The sequence below is a fragment of the Rhinoderma darwinii genome, chromosome 3 (assembly GCF_050947455.1).
Source record: "Rhinoderma darwinii isolate aRhiDar2 chromosome 3, aRhiDar2.hap1, whole genome shotgun sequence".
Classification (NCBI taxonomy): Eukaryota; Metazoa; Chordata; class Amphibia; order Anura; family Rhinodermatidae; genus Rhinoderma; species Rhinoderma darwinii.
In genome coordinates, this window is record NC_134689.1 from 38,195,114 (window position 1) to 38,212,759 (window position 17,646).

The 17,646-nt window shown below is 42.7% G+C and overlaps 1 protein-coding gene and 1 long non-coding RNA gene across 4 annotated transcripts in view; one reads left to right on the plus strand and one right to left on the minus strand.

Moving 5' to 3' along the window:
- The window catches only part of LOC142748908 (uncharacterized), a 104,506-nt gene extending 98,758 nt beyond the window's left edge, over positions 1-5,748 (minus strand). For both annotated transcript variants that reach the window (XR_012882334.1, XR_012882335.1), the window contains exon 1: positions 5,433-5,748. This is a non-coding gene — a long non-coding RNA (uncharacterized LOC142748908). The remainder of the gene's footprint in view (positions 1-5,432) is intronic.
- Positions 5,514-16,032, plus strand: SRA1 (steroid receptor RNA activator 1). 2 transcript variants are annotated; one of them, XM_075856285.1, is made up of 5 exons: positions 5,514-5,897; positions 6,912-7,034; positions 11,973-12,109; positions 13,240-13,348; positions 14,507-16,032. In XM_075856285.1, the coding sequence occupies exons 1-5, from the start codon at positions 5,873-5,875 to the stop codon at positions 14,704-14,706; spliced, it is 594 nt and encodes a 197-aa protein (XP_075712400.1). In that variant the 5' UTR covers positions 5,514-5,872; the 3' UTR covers positions 14,707-16,032. The 2 variants fall into 2 exon arrangements, with proteins under 2 accessions (XP_075712400.1, XP_075712399.1); XM_075856284.1 differs by having other exon boundaries at positions 5,523-5,897; positions 11,892-12,109.
- The last annotated feature ends 1,614 nt before the right edge of the window (positions 16,033-17,646 follow it).

Here is a 17,646-nt window from a genome sequence, read left to right on the forward strand (position 1 = left end):
GAATTCAATGGGGTCGTGTAAAAAACGTCCGTCACTTGGATGCCATCCGAGTGAGGGCCGCTAAAAAGGGTTCCTGCCCTGAAGTCCCCGAGCAGAGCATCAGCTAAAAAATGCCCGAAATCCGCTTGCGGGAAAAAGAAGCAACATACCCTATCTTCGGGCGTATCCGTCTCTGACCTTCCATTGACCTCAATGGAAGACAGAATAAGCGATTATTATACGCTGCGTTTTTTGACCGCGGTGCTCAATGGCCGCAGCCGGAAAATGTTGTGAAAAACATGGCAAACAGCGTGCAGGCAATTCAAAATTTGCCTCAGAATTCCTGAAGGAATTTTGAGGCAGATTTTTCCACCAGCAAAAAACTCTGTGTGAACAGGGCCTAATTGTTTTGCCTTTTTATGTGTTACTGATTATTTATTTTTTTTGTGTTTTTTTACAGGTTCGGTTGTTGGACCACTTTGAATTCGAGGACTACTTTGATGACGCCGTTTTTTTATTGTCAAGAAAATGCTTAATGAGGGTTGTGTAGGCTGTTCTATATTTCAATAAAATATTTGATGTCTCTGTGTTCTTTTTAACTATATTACTACCGCCTTAGTAATGGCCGCTGGCTGATTGACAGCGTCCATTACTAAGGAGGACGGTGAAAAGGCTAACAATAACCCCCCTATTATTACCCTGGTACCCACCGCCACCAGGGGTACCGAGAAGAGCCAGGTACGATCCATTACCTGACCATCTGTAATGACGGTCGGGTACTGGGGCGGCCACAGGCTGGTATTAGGCTGGGACTGCCCAAAAACCATGTCCTTTTCACATCCTGGTAATGCTAGCCTGCTGCTGCTATGTTGTATCTAGCTAGTTATGAAAAATGGGGAAGACCTCACGTCATTTTTTTTATAACATAAATGTGTGGATATGTCATAAATGTCCCTGCTGGGAAAACCCCTTTAATGGCAACTTTCCTGGTGGTCTAGGGTACTGGATAGGTTAATGCCCTACCTGTAACAGTTAGCTCCGATTCCTGAAATTAACGCCTTAGATGCAGCGATCGAAAGCGATCGCTGCATCTTAGTGGTTGGCAGCAGATCGGCAGCTCTGCCCTGCAATCGCAGTACTGCCGACTGCTACTATGGCAACAGAATGCCTAACAACGGCCTCCTGCTTTACCATTACAGAAGCCGATTAGGCCCCGCCCGGAGGCGAAGCCTAATCGGCTTGTTGTCAGTGAATGACTGACGAATCTAATACATTGCACTACACAGGTAGTGCAATGTGTTAGAAAAAGAATTTGACAATTGGGCTGGGTTCACACACAGTATTTACGGACGTAATTCGGGCGTTTTAGCCCCGAATTACGTCTGAAAATGCGGCTCAAAAGCGTCTGCAAACATCTGCCCATTCATTTGAATGGGCTTTACGATGTTCTGTGCCGACGGTCATTTTTTTTACGCGCCGCTGTCAAAAGGCGGCGCGTAAAAAAGACGCCCGCGTCAAAGAAGTGCCTGTCACTTCTTCAGACGTAAATGGAGCCGTTTTCCATGGACTCCATGGAAAAATAGCTCCAATTACGTCCGTAATGGACGCAGCGAAAGACGCCTGCACATGCATTACGTCTGAAATTACGGTGCTGTTTTCTCCTGAAGACGCTGCCGTGTGAACATACCCTTGGACCTTCAAGTCCCCTAGTGGGACTAAAGAAAAGTGAAAAAAAAGTGTAAAAAAATTAAAAATAAAAGTTGTTAAAAGTAAAACAATAGTTCAAGTAATAAAATAAAACAAAACAAAACACAATCGCCCTTTTTCCCTTATCAAGTCCTTTATTATTGAAAAAAATAAAATAAACCATACATATTTAGTATCGCCGCGTCCGTAACGACCTGAACTATATATTATGTTATTTATTTCACGCGTAAAAATCCCCGTAAAAAACCAATGCCAGAATTTCGGTTTTTTTTTGGTCACTTCGCCCTACAAAAATTGGAATAAAAAGTGATTAAAAAGTCGCATGTTTTCAAAAAAATTGTACCAATACTAAGTACAGCTTGTCCCACAAAAAAACAGCCCACATACATCTCCATCGACGAAAAAATAAAAAAGTTATGGTTCTCAGAACATGGCGAAAGAAAAAAGACAAAAGTTATTTTATTGTGCAAAAAGTTGTAAAACATAAAAAAGTGCTATAAATTAGGTATCGCCGGAACCAGACTCACCCGCAGAATAAAGGTAACATGTAGTTTATGACGCGTGGTGAACGCTGTATAAAAAAAAAAATAAGATGAAAAAAGTGATCAAAAAGTCGCATGTACCCCAAAATGGTACTAATAATAACTAGAGCTCGTCCCACAAAAAAACAGCCCTCATACCACTAGGTATATGAAAAAATAAATTAGTTAAGGCTCCAATATGTCAAGAAAGAAAAATATGCAGTTGTGGAGGCTCGAGGGGAACATTTCTTTTGTTTCAAAAGGCGATTTATCAAGGCCCTAAAATTAGGGAAACAGATAGGGGAGGGCCAAAACATATCTGCTGGAAGCGAGGGTGCCCGTATTATATCAGGACAACACTTCCTAGCAAAATTCCCCAAACTGCAAATGTGCGGAGTGTGGACCAAAAGGGGATAAGAAAGGACACCATTTATCAGTGCGACAACGGCCTGCGCAGAAAGGATTGTGTCACAGCGTAAAGGTATGTTCACACTGGCTATTTTCAGCCATTTTTAGGGCTGTAAACGTCCAGAAAAAGGCTGAAAAATCGGAAGCAGTACGCCTACAAACATCTGCCCACTGATTTCAATGGGAAATACAGCATTATTTTACGCCTCGTTATCAAATAGCGGTGCGTAAAAAGACACCCGGTAAAAAGAAGTGCAAGTCATTTCTTGAGCCATTTTTGATTGACTCAATAGAAAAACAGCTCCAAAAACGCTAGTTGCTTAAAAACGGCTGAAAATTAGGGGCTGTTTTCCCTTGAAAACAGATCCGTATTTTCAGCCGTATTTTGTTAAGCGTGTGAACATACCCTGAGAAAATGAAAAATTTTGAGCTAAAGCTACGTCTTATTGAAGAATAAGGATTTTTTTTTATTTTCACTGCCAAACTATAATAAAATCTATGAAACACCTGTGGGGTCAAAATGCTCACTACACCCCTAGATGAATTCCTCAAGGGGTGTAGTTTCCTAAATGAAGTCACTTTTTGGGCGATTTCCAGGTTTTGGTCCCTCAGGGACTTTGCAAATGTGACATGGCCTCCGCAAACCATTCCTGCTAAATTTGAGCTCCAAAAGCCAAATGGTGCTCTTTCCCTTCTAAGCCCTGCCGTGTGTCCAAACAGCTGTTTATGACCACATGTGGGGTATTGTTTTACTCGGGAGAAATTGCTTTACAAATGTTGCAGTGTTTTTTCTCCTTTAGTCCTTGTAAAATGAGAAAAAATTAGCTAAACCTACATTTTCTTTGAAAAAATGTAGATTTTCATGGCTTACTTCCAATAATTTCTGCAAAATACGTGTAGGGTCAAAATGCTCACTCTACCCCTAGATAATTTCCTCAAGGGGTGTAGTTTCCAAAATGGGGTAATTTGTGGGGGGTTTCCACTGTTTTGTCCCCTCATGGGCTTTGGAAATGTGACATGGCCTCCCCAAACCATTCCTGCTAAATTTGAGCTCCAGAAGCCAAATGGAGCTCTTTTCCTTCTAAGGCCTGCCGTGTGTCCAAACAGCCGATTATTACCACATGTGAGGTATTGTTTTACTCGGGAGAAATTGCTTTACAAATCGTGCAGTACTTTTTCTCTTTTAGTCCTTGTGGAAATGAGAAAAAATTAGCTAAACCTACATTTTCTTTGAAAAAAATGTAGATTTCCATTTTCACGGCCTACTTCTAATAATTTCTGCAAAAAAACTGTGGGGTCAAAATGCTCACTATACCCCTAGATAATTTCCTTGAGGGGTGTAGTTTCCCAAATAGGGTCACTTTTGGGGGATTTCCACTGTTTTGGTACCACAAGTCCTCTTCAAACCTGACATGGTGCCTAAAATATATCCTAATAAAAAGATGGCCCCAAAATCCTCTAGCTACTCCTTTGCTTCTGAGACCGGTGTTTCGGTCCATTACCACACCAGAGCCACATGTGGGATATTTCTAAAAACTGCATAATATGGGCAATAAATATTGAGTTGCATTTCTCTGGTAAAACGTTTTGTGTTACAAAAAAAATGGATTAAAAAATTTTTGGGGCAAAAAAAAATAATGAAATTTGTAAATTTCATCTCTACATTGGTTTAATTCCTGTGAAACGTCTAAAGGGTTAAGAAACTTTCTAAATGCTGTTTTGAATACATTGAGGGGTGAAGTTTTTAAAATGGGGTGACTTAATGGGGGTTTCTAATATATAAGGCCCTCAAAGTCACTTCACAACTGAACTGGCCCCTGTAAAAATACCATTTTGACATTTTCTTGAAAATGTGAGAAATTGCTGCTAAAGTTCTAAGCCTTGTGATATGTCATAGAAAAATAAAAGGATGTTCAAAAAACGATGCCAATCTAATGTAGACATATGGGGGATGTTAAAAAGCAACAATTTTGTGTGGTATAACTGCCTGTCTTACAAGCAGATACATTTACATTTAGAAAAATGCAAGTTTTTGCAATTTGTCTCTAAATTTTGGTGTTTTTCACAAATAAATACTGAATATATCGAGCAAATTTTGCCATCAACATAAAGTCCAATGTGTCACGAGAAAACAATCTCAGAATCGCTTGGACAGGTAAAAGCATTCCGGAGTTATTACCACATAAAGTGAAACATGTCAGATTTGAAAAATGAGGCTCTGTCAGGAAGGTCAAAAGTGTCCAAAGAGGGAAGGGGTTAAAATAAAAATAAATAAATAAAAAAGTAGGGGGTAATTCTAAGGCTTCATTCACATCTGCGTCAGGGCTCCTTTCTGACGTTCCGTCTGCGCTTCCCGTCAGAATGGAGCCCTAACTGAAAGAAATGGGAACCATAGGTTTCAGTTTCCTTCACCATTGATTTCATTGGTGACGTATCCGGTGCAAATGGTTTCCGTTTATCTCCGTTGTGCAAGTGTTCCGTTATTTTGACGGAAGCAATATGCTATTCATTCCGTCAAAACGACGGAACACTTGCACAACGGAGACAAACGGAAAACATTTGCAGCGGATCTGTCGCCATTGAAATCAATGGTGATGGAAACTGAAACCTATGGTCTCCGTTTTTGTTTCAGTCATGGCTCCGTTCTGACGGAAATTTTTCCGTGGTGACCCAGGGCAGTGAAGGGGTTAGTGCAAGTTTTCCTGGTTGTCTAGGGTAGTGAAGAGGTTAATGTCTGCTTCCCTGGTGGTCTAGGGTACTGGAGATGTATAATGAATAATTTTCCCTGCTGGTCAAGGAGAGTGGAGGGGTTAATACCTGGTGTTCAGTGGTTTAGGCTTTGGCGATCTCTGCTATGTCCTGCCTGTCATGACCAGCTTCCCCTTCCTGCCTCTCACTGATCATACAGGACAGAGGACTGTGCGGCTGTGATTGACTCTGTATGAGGTAGTGCAGGTAAAAAGTTGAAAAAACAGGCATAATCGAGGGGCATTTTGCTATCTTCACTGTGGGAGCAATGAGCTGCTTCCATTTATGAGTGTCGGGCTGTCGGCATCTGCCATTTTATTTTGCCTACATTCAGCACTGTAGAACTACAGAGCATAGATCCAGCAAGCAGGCGTCGTCATGGAGAACTAGCCGTCATGTTGTGATGAGGTGAACAAATAAAGCTTTGAAGAGAAAAAAAAAAAAAGTAGCCACGAAGCAGCAGTGACAGCGTGGGATTTCCTGTCTGGCAGAGGAGAGGGAGGGGAGCGATGGCTGAGCTCTATGTCAAGCCGGGTAAGATCAGCTGCTGGGGGATGTGAGGACTGGGCACTCTCCAGGGTCCTGCTGCGGGACTGGGTGCTCAGGGTCGCTATACTGGGGCGTTATGGGCTCGGACATGATCTATCACGTTACAATGCAGAGGTCTTCTCCATGTTTACCTGTCCTGTGTGGTCTTCAGATATTAGACTGGAAGTTTCTGGTTAGAATCTATTCATGGGGCTGTGTAGCTTTTGTAAGTAAATCTGTCACTAGGATAGATCCCTGATAGACAGACTGCTGCTATAAGTAGGACCGCCATCTCTAGACCCAGTCCTTGTGGATTTCTGTGGCAAGGTGAAATCCACATCACCCCTGTTTTGGGAGACCCACTAGAAGCGCCATCATTCTTCTGGCACGGTTAGGATGTTATGTACCATTCAAATGTGAACAGCAGGCTAAAGTCCTAAACCGTTTCACGGTGGGCACTATACGTTATAAGTGTACAGACTGACATAAGTGACGCTCCATCTTTGAAGCTGTTGTAACTAATGAGCCACCTGGGTCTCCGTACAGGTGAAGGTCCGGGCTTAACGGCGATAGGAAAGATGTCGTATTTGTAGAACTATTTACATCAAGATTTATTATAACATCAAAATGAATTCCCTAAACTCAATCAGACCCCAAAGCAGCCGCCTAAAATGATTTACACCCCAAACGGGGGTCCCCGAAGTCCTACATGAACAGAGCGGCACTGTGCAGGGCCGACCACCGCTCTATCCACTTTCTATGGGGCTGCTAAAGATAGCAGAGCGCTATACTGCTCCTTTACATTGGGCACTTTGGGACCCCTTTCTTTGGGATTGGTGGGGGTCCCAGCGGTCAAACGTTTATCACCTATGCTGTTGACGCCACATCAGGACCAGTAAAATCTCTACGATCTGCTTTATTGGTTTATAGCAGAAGCCACATACTTATCTGAATCCAGTTGTGTTAGACTTGGGGGAGCCATTATTTAATAACTTTACCTTTTTTCCATTTTTCTAACAGGCAACCAAGAGAAGGGCTGGAATGACCCTCCCCAGTTCTCTTATGGCTTGCAGACTGCAGGAAGTGGTAAACGTACACCTCTGAACAAGAGAGTCCCTGCTCCCGTACAAGGCTGTCCGACAGGTAGGAACCATGGGGAAGCCACGTTCACTCCTTATCTCTGACTCACAAGTCTTCATCCTGGAGCAAAGCTTTCTCATTACTGAATAATGAGTCCTCATTTAGCCAAGAACTATACAAATTCATATAGGACACGAGGGAGGTTAGTGACGCAGGCGGTCTTTTTTTTAACGGTCTATGTAAATGAAGGAACCAACTATTCCGTGATTGGAATAAAAGCATAATAAAAAGTCCCTACAAATCGGTCCCATGGGTGACCTTCCTTCTTCCGAGTGTTTCTGAAGTCAACGTTTATGAATTTTCTAATGATTTAATTTTGACACATGAAAGAAAAACCTTCCCAGAAGCCCACATAATTGGGAGGACCCCCCCATACCCATAAAGACCAGATTTTGATTTGCAATTCCATTATAGATTATGTACAGTGGCCCATGTAAAAGACTGTAATGGCCGCAGTTGCGGACCGCCGTCTCCTCTTACCTGCTGGTGACCGCAGACTCCCCTCCTCCTGCTGACGTCTCCCTCCACGGAGACACCAGCACATTCAGGCCGCTCTGCCCTGCAGTGACCACTAGGATGCGCGTGCGCTCGTTCCCAGCCTTAAAGGGCCAGCGCTCACGTGTAAATAATTAATTATCCCTAGACCATCCTGGACTATAAAAAGGGCCCTGCCCTCTCACTCCTTGCCTGTGTAGTGTTGTGTATTCTCATGTTAGTCTTAGCAAATGGTCCCTTAGTTGAATCCTGTTCTCAGTGTTCCCGTGCCCTGTTACCTGTATCCCGTGCTGTATTTGTTCCTGTGCCTCTTCTAGTGTTGGAGTTGTGTTGTGCCATCTGTCACACCTGCTGTCATACACCACAACTGGTGTCATCTGCCACGTCTGATATCTTCCGTGTGGCGTCATCTACCTTCAAGTTCCATCTGGGCCTAAGCCTCTACTACTGTCTGGACTATTACAGGTACTCTTGTGCTAGGACTTTGCATAGACTTTATACTGTTGTTTGGCCAGCTGCTACTCCGCTACGGCAGTGCGGCCTAGTGGGTCCACATACCCACGGATCGTGACAGTACGCTCAGGCCATGGACCCCGCTGGTCAACCCAAGACCATGACTACATCACAAATCATGCAGGCAGACATCTGAGACCTCCGGTCACGACAGGACCAACTCATCCATGCAGTGAACGCCATTGCACATCGGCTGGATGCGCAAGCTGCAGCCTACACGACACCTGCTCCTATTGTTCCTGCTGCTACACCTCCGGTCTGTACCAGTGCCGATCCTCGATTCTCCCTGCCACTACCTCTTCGCTACGAAGGAGACACAAGGACCTGCAGGGAATTTCTAAACCAATTCCAGATCCACTTCAGACTGCATGCAAAGGCCTTTCCTTCTGATGACGCAAGGATCGCCTTCATAATCTCTCTCCTTACTGGCATGGGCGAACCCCATTTGGGAACGTTCAGGGACCAGAGACCCGTGACTTAGTGTTTCTTAGTCTTTCCGTACTGTATTTGAGGAACCTGGAAGAGTCTCTGCTGACCCTACTCCAGGGAGACATCTCTGTGGGCAAGTACACCATTCAGTTCCGTACACTGGCTACAGACCTGGCCTGGAACAACGAGGCCTTGGTGGCTACATTTTGGCAGGGACTGTCTTCGGAGGTTAAAGACAAGTTTGCCGCTCGAGATCTGCCACCTATCCTGGATGATGTCATTCTTCTGGCCACCTGGATTGACATGAAGATCCGGGATCCTAAGATTCCTTAGGCTGGCTCCTACTTTCCAGCAACCCCTATTGCCCTCATCAGTTGTTCTACCAGAGTAGCCTATGCAAGTGGACCGGCTCAAATTGTCAGTCCAGGAAAGACAACGCAGACGCACTTCGGGACTCTGTATTGCGGCCTCGGAGGCCATTTTTTGCGTTTGTGTCCCCAGAAGCCAAAAAACTCCAGCTCCTAGGATTGGTTGGAGAGATAACCCCAGGCGGAACGGCTCTAAATAAAAATTTCTCTTCCAAACTGTCCATTCCTGTGACCATAGGGTCTGGCGAAAAGACGCACCAGGTTTCTGCCTTCCTGGACTCCGAGTCCGCGGCAAACTTTATCCAACCAGACCTAGTGGATCATCTACAGTTGCCCACAGTCCCTCTGGAGACGTCTCTGGCTGTTGCCTTGGTGAATGGACTTCCTCTGCCTGATCCGATTGTGTCTGAGATCAAGCCACTGAAGCTCCAAGTTGGAGCCCTTCATACTGAACTGATTACATTTCTTGTCTTGTCTAAATCCGTCAATCCTATTTTGCTGGGTCAGCCTTGGCTCCGGTTAAATGCCCCAATCCTGGACTGGAATTCCAGAGAAGTTCTCCAATGGGGCTCCAAATGTCTCCACCGCTGCATGTTACATATCTGTTCTGTCCAGCCTTCTCTGCCTGAGTCATTAGCGGGATTACCTCCTCATTTTGCTCAGTCCATTTTGCCCAAATCCGACGACTCATCGGAGGCACGTCCGTCAAGTCCTGTTGCGATTTAAGGGAGAATCGCCTATATGCCAAGCTGGAGAAATGCCTTTTTGAAAGAAATTCTCTGCCCTTCCTGGACTACATCATCTCTGACCAAGGCCTCAAGATGGACCCTGAGAAAGTAAGGTCAGTCCTGAAATAACCACATCCTCCGGGTCTGCGCTCCATACAGCGTTTTTTGGGATTCGCTAACTTCTACCGGCGGTTTATCCCAAATTTCTCGTCACTGATGGCTCCCATTTCTACTTTTACCAAGAAAGGTGTGAACGCCAAGGTGTGGACTCCGGAGGCCGAATCAGCATTTAATAGCCTCAAGAGTGCCTTCACTTCAGTCTCCATCATCCGGATGTATCTCGTCAGTTCTCATTGGAGGTGGACGCTTCCTCTGTTGGTGCAGGTGCACTTCTGTTCTAGAGAGGCCTCAAGGGAAAGTCTGTAGTGTGTGGCTATTACTCTAGGCTATTTTCTCCTGCAGAACGCAATTACCCTATTGGGTATCGGGAATTACTGGCCATCAAGCTGGCACTGGAGGAGAGGAGACATCTGCTAGAGTGCGCAGTTCATCCCATCCTGATATACACTGTTGTGGAAAATTAAAAGTCAAACAGTTGCTCCAGATTCATTCATATTTATTTTCTCAAGAGAAGGTTTCACAGAAGTGTCATAATGATGTCACTCAGCAAGTGATGTCAGGCTGCCCTTTCCATACATTATGAGTGGGTTTATATACAGTTTTTATAGACTGAACTTTTACTACATCAGTTATAAGATTTTCTCTTGAGTTTGCACAAAACAAATTACATTCACAATATTTTCTTAGCATTGCAATATTTTCCTATCAAGTCATTGAATGGTAAGTCCTTATCATCTTCTGTATTCTGTAAGAAGCGCGTAGAGGGTGGGGTCTTGAGTCATCAGTTTTCCCTCAGTCTTTATTTTTGCTGATTCAATTCTCTCGACACAGCAAAACTAGTTAATACATGCTCTCAAAACTTCATTCTTATATTGAAGTTAAAATGGAAGTATAGAATAGAAGACAAAATGGTGGAATTAGTTAATTTCTTTCACAGCACCGATCACAAAAATCTCACCTATCCCCAGTCGGCTCAACGGCTAAACCCCTGTCAAGACAGGTGGTCGCTGTTCTTCACCCGTTTTCACTTTGTGCTCCACTTCCGACCCGCTGACAATGTGAGGGCAGATGCCCTGTCCAGCACGTTTGAAACCGAGGACGCTGTGGAGACTCCCTATGGGGAGGTCTTTTGTTCGTTTGGCAGAGAGGAGGAGAATTATTCGCTGGGGACACCGCTCCAAAGATATTGTGGACTATGTCTCTTCCTTCATGCAATGTACTTCTAATAACGTTGCCCACTCCAAACCTGCCGGCCTGCTCCAACCTCTGCCTGTGCCTAACGCTCCCTGGCAGCATATTGCAATGGACTTTGTCACGGATCTTCCTTCCTCAGCAGGATGCAATACTGTCTCTGTGGTGGTGGACCAGTTCTCTAAGATGGCACATTTTATTCCGCTACCTTCTTCTCCTCGACTCGCAAATCTCTTCATCCTACATATCTTTCACCTGCATGGCTTGCCTCTTCATATCGTGTCTGACCGAGGGGTTCAGTTCACCTCAAAATTCTGGAGAGCCCTCTGCAAACTTCTCGATCTGAGATTGGACTTCTCCTCGGCTTACCATCCTAAGTCTAATGGTCAAGTCGAGAGGATTAACCCAATCATGGAGAATTATTTTCATCACTTCATCTCCGTACAGCTTCTTCCATGGACCGAATTCTCGTATAACACCCACACAAGCGAGTCCACTACTTCCACGCTATTCTACATTGTCTACGGCCAACATCCACGAATTCCCGTTCATGCTAGTAGATACAGCGCAGGACAATACTAAAGAGATCAAGGAAATTCATGAAAAATGTCATAATACATTACGGTCTGCTATCATTGATGACATGAGTTTGGGGTGTTTCATCATTTGTACTGTGCCGGTTTGCTGACTGCATCATATACCTTTTGGTTCTGTTTACATTGGTGTAATGTATTTAGTTTTCACAGGATACATGACCGATGTGAAGGATCCAGCATAATCCGTTAGGATGCTTTGTCCTTTAAATGTTAGATATGATGGTGGTTCTTCTATATCCTGTCCTGCCTGTATTCCTTTCATCAGGCACATATCTTTCAAATCTTGAACAATGTTTATGGTGTTATGATTTCGTTGGGAAGGACAAATATATTTTGGTGAATTCATACATACTAAATTACTTTATCCCATTGTCTGGATAGAATATGAATTTCATGAAGTCTTCATTGTCTTCATTTCAGTATCTCCTGCGCAATCATCTTCCACCACACCAATTCTGCCGCCCGCGCTTCCTACCAGTAATATTGGTCCCCCTCCTTTAGGACAAGTGAGCTCGCCTCTTAGAATAGATAACGGGAAGCAGTGTTCCAGTCAAGCAGAAGACGAGGTTCCTGTTGAGGTGAAGGACGTTTTGACTCTACTGAATCAGACTCTGGAGGACTGCAGAGATTTAATTAAGGTGAATAAAGATGTTAAGATTGAATTTACAACAGCGGTTTGCAGTTAATTTTTTTTTTTTTTTACAATTTTCATCGGTTAATGATCATAAAACGCAGGATGTATTAGAAAGGCGATAATCACATATGTTTAATATATGTAAAAGTTTTGGCAAGCTTTTAACTTAAGATCGCAATAAGGTAGAGTAATTTATTCTTTCTCCTTTTTGAATTGGACTGTAAAATGGGCACTTTTGACCACTCTGCTCTCACCTCTGACATGTCATGGAGAAAGAATCCTAAACTTTCCCTTAGGCGCCATTCACATGGAATTTGTAGCCTACGCTTCACGGGAAACACTTCTAACATATATGTTAAATGTAGGCTGTGACGGATGCCTAACAAAAGTATCCGTCACCCATAGACTACACTGGCATACGTTAAACATCAGTGTTAAAAGTCATCAGTGTAGACTAGGGACCCGCACTACCTGCCGTCAAAATACAGTGGGCAGTCGAGAAGGGGTTAATACATCGACAATTGGGTGTCTGACACTGTCCGCATGTATGGGACACTGTCAAGGTGTGTAATAACACTACCCTTAGGCCTCATGCCCACTTCAGTTTTTTTTTTCTTCAGTGGGCTATCCTTTTTTTTTAACTGATAGCACCCTGACACATTCATTTCAATGGGGCCATGCACACTTCCCTTGTTTTAACGGAACCGTGTGGCCGTTCCGTCAAAAATAGGACAGGTCCTACTCCTGCCCGTTTTTGACGGAGCAGTCTCGGCCTTTTCATTGATTTAGTCCGTGAAACAACGGACTGCACACAGAAGCCGACCTTGTGCGGTCTGTGTGTCACGGATCCGTCATTAACGGCAGTACATAAGGCCTTAAACAAAGGGAATGGTAACGCCCTGTTTATTCATATATTTCCATGATGAATAACAGAGGAACGGCACAATGCAGAGTTCCACAAACAGTTGCTCAAATAGTTTTTTTTATGCAGAATACAATTATTAACTAAAACAGGCCGGTCAGGAGAGCTGCTAGGTCCACTTTAAGAAGAACTTTCTCTCTTAAATTTTTTGTATTGTTATACTTTATTTCTCCAATCCCTTTAGTAATGATTGTTCTTTTTTGTTATTCCAGACTCAAGTGTTTAGTGATATTGGGCGAAGGTTGACTGTGTTGGAAGAAATGTGGACCAGTGGAAAGCTGTCCATATCTGTACGTAAGAGAATGCACTTGTTGGTAAAAGGTAAGCAAATTTTATTTCAATCCTATTTCCGTGATTTTCATATTTATTTTGTCCACTTGGTGTCTGCAGCTTTAGAACTGTTACCAATAAATACAAGCAATGAAAATATTCAATAGATCTATACGTGTGTGTGTGTGTATGTATATAAATATAATATATATATATATATATATATATATATATATAATATATTACAGTTTATTAAAAGGTTGGCTGCTTTATAGTAAAAGGAGCTATAAGGGCAAAAAATAAGCAGTCCTTTTACTCCCTGATGTAACCCTACTTTGAAGTAGTCGCTGATTACAATGGTCCAGATATAAACATTGGAGACCCAGGGTTTCCTCGTCCATGGCACGTCACAGAGAAGCCCCTGCAGACACATGCGCTGGTCACTGAGCTCTCGTACAGCGCCTGTGCAGAACGAAGACAAGCAGGAGGACAAAGTGGTCGTTTGATTAAAGCCCGTGACTTCTCTGACGTACCATGTAAAAGGCAACCGATTAGGCGCCAGAAGTGATTAGATCTGTCGCTGCTCGTCTTCTCACTCCTGTAGTAAGGAAAAAAAAAGAATCCACCCTACTTGTGACAATCAGAGAGCACATGTCCCCTCATTAGTAATAGGGGTGATAACATGAAGAAATGTTCCTGTATTATCCTCCTGGGGTCACTGAGATCTGTACAGGGGGATGGATGATAGTAACAGACTGAGATCTTTCCTCCTGCTGTTACTTGAAGTTTCCCCTCTCCTTTACAGAGACTCAGGACTAGAAAATAAAACTTTCATGCTGCCGCACCCCCCCCCCCCCCCCCCGATTATAAACTAGTTCTGTACCCCAAATATTGCACCTAAAATACTAAGTATGGTATTATTTGAAAGCGGAGATTCTGGGCTTTAATATGATACCAAAATCTATGCTATGTCTATATATTCTATATTATAGCTTCGGGGCGTGTTCAAAGGCATGACTTATTAGATATGTCGTTGGCAGTGAAAGGGTTTAACCCTTTTTGCACTGCTCAGAAATTTAATACTGAAAATCTGACACCAGGGTTAAATTGCTCTTTAGAGGTCCTCTAAAACAGTGTTCATCACAACTTGTTTTCGCAATTTTGTGTCTTGGTAGATCTAGTTCTATTCATCTTTTCATTACATTTCAGAGCTAAAGAACCAGAATTGGGATTCCGCTGATGAAATTCATCGATCTCTTATGGTTGATCATGTCAACGAAGTCAGCCAGTGGATGGTGGGAGTAAAACGTTTAATTGCTGAAGCTAGAAACCTACCTAAGGACGCTGCGCCTGCAAACGATGAGACTCTTCTAGATAGCGGCACAGACGCTGCTCAGCAGGAGGGTTAGGCAGATTTTTCATTGGTGCTGTTAACCCTTGCTGAGCAGGCTGTATATAGTATTACATTCGTCATCTGACATTACCAGTCTGACATTTTTAGGGTTTCTGTTGTTTTTCTATTTTGCAGTGAATTAAAAAAAAACACTAACTTTGTCAAATTTTATCAGATTTTTTAGCAAATACGGGTCTATTAAAATAACGTTTTTTAGAGGCTTTGTACACCTTTTGATAACGTGTATTTTTTTTATTTCTTTTTTTTAGTAAAAATGTGTATCAAAGTGAGTGGTGCAACTTTGTAATTACGTTTACTGAGCAGTTCTATTGTGCGCGGAGACCTGAATCTGTCAGGTCAGCGAGACAGACAGCGGGTCCTGCGCGTCTGACACGCACGATCGAGTTGTTATCCATCATATCTAAGTTCATAACTTAGATGTGATCGATACAGGTGGGTCCTGCATGTCAGACACGCAGGACCCACTGTCACTGAACCCGTCAGTGCCGCTGACCTGACGGATTCAGGTCTCGGCGCATGATACAGCTGCTCTGTATACAGGATACAAAGGAGCTATATCTAAAAATGTAAAAATTATTTTTAATAAAATGTTATTACAAAGTTGCACACTGATACATTTTTATAAAAAAAAAAATGTTTTCAAAGGTGTACATAAGACTTTATTGCCTAAAGAGAAAGGCCTGCCTTGTAGTGCCCATACGCTTGTCATATACAAATTAGCAACATTTTGTCCCTAACAACTTATCTTGGGGACTGATGGGGAACCCTGTTTCTATATGTGCCACTATTAGTTTTGTCTCTATGCACATAGCTTGTCCATATAATCACTCAGGAACCAAATTTTTGCAGTATTGACATTACGGGGTAGAGGTTCTTTAATTGCCAAGAATACAAATGTCCGTTATATAGGGAAATTGTGGTGGCACTTCATGATTTATTTTATAAAATGGCTATCTTTTTTGCGCACTTTAATATATTGCCTCTTTACTTCTGTAAACCTATGGACAAATAGATTTTACTTTCTGAGCTGTTAATGGCCATGAAGAAAGTGACGAACATTATTGTGTAAGACTGTCGCACGGAGTAATGTTTTACCAAATAATTTTCACTTGTAAGATTACAGCATGGAAACCAAGAAACACCATGTTGTATACAACAGTGGTTGAGACACTGGCCATGAAGATGATCACCCCTGCAGTACTCTCCGGAGCCCTTTACATCATAGATATTGTAATGAAAGTTGGATCTGTTTCATATTTTATTTGGCATATAGGACGGTTTTCTTTGAGGTTATTTTTCAATAAACTTGGTTACAATTTTATTTTTTTTCTTCATTCTTGGGATTTCAGTTAAAACATATATGAACCAGGTAAAACCTACAAATAGACTGTGACTGCCACAACCAAAGGTGGCCGGACACCAAGAACCACAGCTTAAAAAAACACACGAGGACAAAAATAAATGTTTAGTTGAAGCCCTAATGCAAAGTCTGTAACAGGGCCCCCCACCTACAATGTGCCACTTATAATAGTGGTGTCTTCTTATATGGCAGAGGCTTTGGACCCCCATATAGCTACACCCCTGGTTATGTCACAACAGTAAGGCTATGTTGTGCTATTAAACATAATAAATTGATAAAATAATTGTAAAATGCCACTTTGTGGCAAATAAATGTAATGACTGAACTAGTTGGTTTTGTAGTTGGCAGCTTTAAGACCTCCACAAAATCTCTGAATTTGGTGATGATGAAAAAAAAATGTCATCCTTACCACGCCAATATCACCACGCCATATCCAGGGTTAATGCTCCAGATGCCCAATGATAGTGATGCCACTGTGTATCACATTAACAAATAAATTTATAATTGAGACTTGATATTTTGTTAGGGTGCGTGTACTCATATGGGATGCTCCGATCCCCAAAAATGTCTAAAGTAGTAGTTGAGAAAACAGTATCCTTTTTCAATTAATTTCTTTTAATGTGCCCATCATCATCGTACAAAAAAATAGATGCAACGGTTCGACCCTTTTAGGGTATGTTCACACGCAAGATCAAAAACAGCTGAAAACTACGGAGCTATTTTCAGAGAAAACAGCCTCCAGATTTTCAGCTGTTTTCGAAGCTGAAAACGTTTTTTGAGGCAATTTTTCTAGAAGTTTTTGGAGCTCTTTTTCTATTGACAGTATAAAAAAAACGTTCCAAAAATGGCTGAAGTAGTGACCTGCTCCTTTCTAAGGGGCGTTTTTTTTTTAAACACAGTTTTTTAAAGCGGTAGCGTAAAAAAAAACACCCCATCTAAACAGAATGCCGGTTTTCCCATTTAATTCAATGGGTAGATGTTTGTAGGCGTTTAGCTACTGTTTTTTCAGGCGTATTTTGGAGCGTTTACGCCCCAAAATACGCTTGAAAACACAGCGTGTGAACATACCCTTATAGTGGTTGGGCCTTTTTCATATTTGAAAAAAAACCCAACCACTGTAACGGGGTCGAAACGTTGCTTCTATTTTTTGTACGATGATCACGGGCACAATAAAAGAAATTCATTGAAAAAGAATGCAGTTTTCTCAACTACTACTTTAGGCCTCATTTACACGAGCGTATTATACGCGCGTGCGACGCGCGTGCTTTTCACGCGTGTCGTACGCACCTATAATAGTCTATGGGGCTGTTTAGACGATGCGTGAATTTTGCGCAGCGTGAGTGCGTTGCGTAAAACTCACGACATGTTCTATATTCTTGCGTTTTTCACGCAACACGCACCCATTGACTTCAATGGGTGCGTGAAAACAACGCATGCCACACTGACGGTCCTGCGTTGCATGCGCGAAAATCACGCAAGAGCTGTCAAAAGGATGAATGTAAACAGAAAAGCACCACGTGCTTTTCTGGTTACAAACATCCAAACGGAGTGTCAAATTAGAGATGAGCGCACCGA